At 50.3% G+C, this 6,532-nt stretch overlaps 1 protein-coding gene across 1 annotated transcript in view; it reads right to left on the reverse strand.

The window, feature by feature from the left end:
- Positions 1-1,485, reverse strand: part of LOC134441639 (uncharacterized) — a 35,269-nt gene extending 33,784 nt beyond the window's left edge. Inside the window, exons 1-2 of the mRNA XM_063192029.1 lie at positions 753-1,485; positions 548-598 (exon numbers count right to left, since the gene is read on the reverse strand). Coding sequence (XP_063048099.1) covers positions 548-598; positions 753-1,485 — 784 coding nt within the window. The remainder of the gene's footprint in view (positions 1-547; positions 599-752) is intronic.
- Between the last annotated feature and the right edge of the window lie 5,047 nt (positions 1,486-6,532).

Genomic DNA, 6,532 nt, shown 5'->3' on the forward strand with positions numbered 1-6,532 from the left:
CTCTTCTAAGCATTTCACGAAAGAGGACACTCGCAAAACAGCCACAATGAATGTTCGCACTGTCTCTTAGCAGATGAAGACTGAGAGGAAGAGTGGGTCATTACAAGCGTGCCAATGGCTTTACAGTTCGAAACTTCAAGCGTAGGCGTTAAAACACAACCTCATGCCACACCTATTGGATATTGTAATGGATTGTAGTGTAAATAGAAATGTTTGAAAGCCCTGTGATACAGCCCTCCACAGCACACAAGTGTACACTGCATACAACAAAATTGCATTCATGCTTCACCTGTGCAAGGGGGCAGCCACCAATGGTGCCCGAAAGGGAGCAGTGTGGCGGAACAGTACCATGCTCAGGGTACCTCAGTCATGGAGGAGGATGGGGAAGAGCACTGGTTAATTACTCCCCCCACCAACCTACCGGGTAGGGAGTCGAACCGGCAACCTTGGGCTACAAATCCGTCGCCCTAACCGCTTACCCATGACTGCCCTCTTCATAAGCAGATCACCATCACACTTGCACACAAATGTGAAAAAACTAACTTACCCAGGTTGTGCTCCGTGAACGGCAGAAGACTAATCCCTATGTTGAAACTCCCTGTAAAAAGAAAACAAAAAACTTTGACCTTTACATATAAAGGTGCATACTACAAACATCTAGCCACTGCTGTGTAGACATTTGTGGGGTGAGACGATATGCATCCTGCCCTTCTATGCATGCTGTGTTCATAGCCCAAATAACATTCCCTTACTCTTTCTGGGGTACTCGGGAAGGGGAGCAACTTGGTAGGTACTACGCAGGAAGCTCTGCATGGACTTCTCCTCATGATTCTTTCCTGTGGGGTGCTCGACAGTGACAGCCCCAGAAGTATCCTCTTCCATGCTTCCAGTGTCCATCGCTGGAGGAGACAAGGGGCAGTCCTCTACTACTACAACGACATCAACATCACAGTCGTCCATCTTCTCCTCCATGTCTTCCTCCAGGTCAGTACTCCTCTCCTCCTTGTCAGTGTCAAACGTGTCCAGCTCAGCGGTGGCCAGGCTGCAGACACTGTCAACGCCCTCGCTACCCGACGTGAGCCCCACACTGTCGTCCTCCGAATTGATGTCGAAGAACTGGTCGTCGTCCGCGGTGTCCACGTCGGAGGGGGTCGGCGGGATGAGGTTGATGACGGGCGGCGTGAGCAGGCCGCCGTCGCCGCTGGCGGCGAAGAGCAAGGGGTCTTCCTCGCTGTTGACGCTGCCCAGAGCCACGCGGGGCTGCAGGGGCAGGGACGAGAGCGGCGCCAGGTTCCTCTTCCTCTGGATCGCATGCTGGCTCGCCGACACCGAGCTGGCCGAGCGACCCATGGTGATGGCACTGGACCTGGGCATGGATCCACCTCCGTCGCCGACGCCGTCCCGCTCGTCAATGTCCTCCAAAGACAAGGTGAAGCTGGGATTGATCAGCCCCAGGTCCTCCACGATGATGTGAACACCCCCCATCTCCATCTCCTCTTCTTCCTCCTCCTCCTCCTCCTCCTCAAACAAGAGGTTGTCAATGTCAGTGATGAGGTTACCATCTCGCCAATCATCATCAGCATCAGCACCACCACCATCATCATTGTCGTCGTCATGCATGTCCAGGCTGAAGTCCTTATCCTCCCCCTGCACCCTGAGGCAGCTGGGACACCGGCGGAGCAGGCGGCTGCGGGCAAGGAGCCTCCATGCCCTCTCCCTCCACGAACGTCTCCCCGTGCGACCCTCCGTCTTCTCCTGGTGCAAGTCCACTTCCACCACCGTGGAGGAGCCCAGGGTACTCATCAGCCCCCCACTCACACTCACCACAGCATTATTCAGAGGATCATCCACAGCACAGAGCCAGCAAGCACCTCACCGCAAAAAGCACCCACTGTTTACTCCTCGGAGATGAGCAGGGCTGGGGGGGTGGAGCGGGGGGAGGCAGGAGGCTGGAATGGGGATGGAGATGGGGATAATCCTGGCCTGTAAACAAAGATGGATCTGCTGGCTGCTGCTAGCTTCACCTCACCACAAAACACGCCACACCGGTTGCCACACCGCAGAGAAATAAACAGCATCTCTTTGCCCTGCAGTCGTAAGCAACCTGGAGGTGTGTGCATGTGGTGTGTGTGTGTGTGTGTGTGTGTGTGTGTGTGTGTGTGTGTGTGTGTGTGTGTGTGTGTGTGTGTGTGTGTGTGTGTGTGTGTGTGTGTGTGTGTGTGTGTGTGTGGTGTGGTGTGGTGTGTGTGTGTGTGTGTGTGTGTGTGTGTGTGTGTGTGTGTGTGTGTGTGTGTGTGTGTGTGTGTGTGTGTGTGTGTGTGTGTGTGTGCGTGCGTGTGCGTGCATGTGTGTGTGTGTTTGTGGCCCCTCGCATGCAATGCTAATTGTACCCATGGTGTGTTGCTTAGCAGTGCATGAAAGAAGGGCCAGGCGAATGGACAATCTCCCTTCAGGTCAGGTGAGCACTTGAGCATGAATGGCAGGTCTAATCAAAGGCTTTTGATGTGTAAATAGTTTATAAACCACTTGCCATTGAAACACATGCGAGATAAAAGCTACTAGTCTCCAAATGAAGCAGCAGCTTTTTAGAGACAAGAAATTATAGAGAGAGCGCAGTGCCTCCTCAATACCCTTTGGAATTAATTGAAGACCAAAGGCCGTTCTGAAATACTGCCAGCTGCAAACATATAGGCCTACAATAGATTCCGAATATACGTTTTGGCTATAAATACATTTATTCAACAGTATGATCCTAAACGATGCGATTTTGAATACTGCACAACAATACCTCTAATTTGAAAAGGTTATGCAATTCGACTTGCACGCCAGTGAGAATAGCAGGGTTTTTTCTCAGCTCATAAAAAAGGTTGTTTTACAGGGGGTCATTTACTCCTGTGGGTCAGGTGAAAACATTTATAGCGAGAGGTTTTCTCTGACTTTAATATGTTATGACTGAATTAATGCCTAATTGTAAAAGATAATGGGCGACCGAGTGTTTTGCACAAAGCCCTCATGCTTTTTCTCTTGTGAATTTCTCCTGGACTTCAAGGCAGGTGAAAACAGTGTTTTTTCCGTGGGTCACTTGATTCTTTTCTCTATGTACTTTCTTGCCACACACACACACACACACACACATACACGCCCAGGCGTCGCGCGCGCACACACACACACACACATACACACACACACACACACACATACACACACACACACACACACACACACACACACACACACACACACACACACACACACACACACACACACACACACACACACACACACACACACACACACACACACACACACACACACACACACACACACACACACACACACACACACACACACACACACATTTTTATGTGGAAAACTGACTCTTGTACTTGTGGACCGATGCTACATTTTTATTATTCTATACAGACTCACCGAATATTTTCCTCTCTCTCTCTCTTTATTCTCATGAGGTAGAAGGGTGTGTCGTGGCGAGGTCTAGCCATAGCAGCGATTGCTCATTAGAAGGCAAGATTCATCCCTGTTGAATCAGCTCGTGAACTAGCAACAATGAACTGTGGTTGGAGAGAGAGAGAGAGAGAGAGAGAGAGAGAGAGAGAGAGAGGGAGAGAGAGAGAGAGAGAGAGAGAGAGAGAGAGAGAGAGAGAGAGAGAGAGGGGGAAAGATAGGGTGAGTCAGTGGAGGAGAGGAGACACCAGACCATTAGCCAGACAGCGGCCCCGTCTGTCACCTTAGTGCACAGGGGGAAGCGTCCTTAATAGCCGTCCCCTCAGGGCAGCTGCTCGTGGAGATGCTGATGGTATCTCAAGGCCGGGTCAGCTCCCGTTTTGTGTGTGTGTGTGTGTGTGTGTGTGTGTGTGTGTGTGTGTGTGTGTGTGTGTGTGTGTGTGTGTGTGTGTGTGTGTGTGTGTGTGTGTGTGTGTGTGTGTGTGTGTGTGTGTGTGTGTGTGTGTGTGTGTTTGTGTGTGTTTGTGTGTGCGTGTTGGTAGACCTGCCTCAGCAGGGCTGCCCCTGCGAGTGTGTGTGTGTGTGTGTGTGTGTGTGTGTGTGTGTGTGTGTGTGTGTGTGTGTGTGTGTGTGTGTGTGTGTGTGTGTGTGTGTGTGTGTGTGTGTGTGTGTGTGTGTGTGTGTGTGTGTGTGTGTGTGTGTGTGTTTCCTGTATACAGTACATGTTTGTATGCGTGTGTGTATTGCAAGGGTGTGTGTGTGTGCATAAGTGAGTGCATGTTTGCGCACCACCACCGCGTGTCAGTAGAGAGCAGAAACCAGACGGTATGCAATGCAAGCCACTTAGGGCCAAAGGAATACAAGAGCGTGTGGAACATTTTCCCTGGCATTTTTGTGTCATTAGTTTGGCCGAGGCCGAAACCCACACAAAATGCTTCTCATCTGCTGCTTGGTGAGACAGACATGCTGAGAGGACTTGATCGGATATTTTGCAGAGATATCGTATTTCGGCATAATCCTTTTCTTTATAGGATATTCAAAACAACTATTTGAATTGTTAGGGTAAGCACCACAGAGGGGAAAAAAGTAAAATAGATCTGAAAAGAGTGGAGTTGTTTCACATTTATACGTCGCCTCTCTTCCCCGCTAAAGCCGCCACTTTGAAAAGCAGTCTGGCGTGAAGTTTGGCACTGTGTGCCCCTCTCTGCCTATAAGCCGAGCTCTTCTGCAGCCGTCAGTCATGCGAGGGTGCAGTGTGGCGTGCCCGCAAGGAGGATTACTGCCCAGGCCTACCGGGCCAAGGCCGGGGGGCCCAAGAACCAAAGGTGCCCAGAAGCCAAAGCCTTAATGTTTCCATTCTGACATTATGTTACATATTGCACTTTTAACAACTACATTTTCATTTTTTGCAGGGAAAACCCCGGAAACCCCCAAACAACGTAGGGTAGCCTATCTAATTTCTGCTGTAAAAACCCTGAATCTTTTTGAAGAGTAGCAACACCCATGGAGGGTGGGGCTTTGTTGCTATCTGGCCCAGGGGCCCATGGAGTCATAGTTCGTCCCTGCGTGGCCCCTGCGGCCTGGCCACAACACACTGCACGGGGGGCAGGTGGCGTGTACAATAAAGCACAACCAAAAATACTGAATCAGACCAAGATATCGCAAAACACGCCCACTCAATGCAAAAGCGTGAGCTCAAGTTGGGTCTCCTAAGAGGGCGTTGTCCCCCACTTCTTCTTCTCTTTTTGAGGTGTTTGCGCAAGACGTGCGCTACCGCCATCTACAGCGCTAGGGGGACTTCATTGATTCTCAACCTCAGGACTCCGAAGGTCTCCTAACCGAAGGTCTTCTAAAGGGGAGTTCACCCGACATAAAGTGGATACCGGAAAGGAAACAAAATGACGCTTCTTGTTAGATCCACCTTCTTTGGCACAATACATGACAGGAGTCAGACATGCAGGGAAAGGGGGAATTCTCTAATGCCACAAAGGTCACCCGTCTGGCCCTGCAAGATAGAGTGAATGAGGGGGGGTATTTAGATGCCACAGTCTACCTATCCATGAAACACATTGCTTTTGCTCTGCCTTTCTCTGTTTTCCTTTCTCTGGACAGATCTTTCTTTCTTTCCTTTCTTTCTTTCTTTCTTTCTTTCTCTCTCTCTCTCTCTCTGCCTCTCTCTCTGCTCATGTCTCATGTCGGGTGTGTTTTCCCTCTGTTTTGACTGCTCTCGCCACCAGAGAGTGGCAGATCCTGAACTGGGCCTGTCGCCAAAATCAAAGAACAACAGCAGGCCAGGACTACAGCACAGCACTGCACTGCACTGCACTGAACTGTACAGGGGGGGGGGGGGCAAGAGAAGGAGAAGAGGAAACGCTGGCATGGTTTGAACAGCTCAGACATATTGAACATTTCCTGTGTGTGTGTGTGTGTGTGTGTGTGTGTGTGTGTGTGTGTGTGTGTGTGTGTGTGTGTGTGTGTGTGTGTGTGTGTGTGTGTGTGTGTGTGTGTGTGTGTGTGTGTGTGTGTGTGTGTGTGTGTGTGTGGGTGCGTGTGTATGTGTGTGTGTATATGTGTGTGTGTGTTGTGTGTGTGTGTGTGTGTGTTGTGTGTGTGTGTGTGTGTGTGTGTGTGTGTGTGTGTGTGTGTGTGTGTGTGTGTGTGTGTGTGTGTGTGTGTGTGTGTGTGTGTGTGTGTGTGTGTGTGTGTGTGTGTGCGTGTGTGTGTGTGTGCGTGTGTATGTGTGTGTGTGTGTGTGTGTGTGTTTGTGTTAAGTCTACCTTCCTTGCCGTCAAGCTACTGCCAGTGCAAAGCACTCCACACCCTCTCTCAGGCATACTGTAGTATACACTATTCCATATGGACCTTGTAGGATTTATACTCTACTATACATGTCTGCCAGTATATTACATTTTCACATGCACGCAAAACACACGCACACATGCAGGCACACACGCACACAGGCACGCGCACACACACATGCAAATACACACAGACAGATGCAAATACACACAGACACATACGCAAATACACACATACACAGACACAGACACAGACACCCCCCCCCCACACA

Source organism: Engraulis encrasicolus, chromosome 24 (genome assembly GCF_034702125.1).
Source record: "Engraulis encrasicolus isolate BLACKSEA-1 chromosome 24, IST_EnEncr_1.0, whole genome shotgun sequence".
NCBI classification, from domain to species: Eukaryota; Metazoa; Chordata; class Actinopteri; order Clupeiformes; family Engraulidae; genus Engraulis; species Engraulis encrasicolus.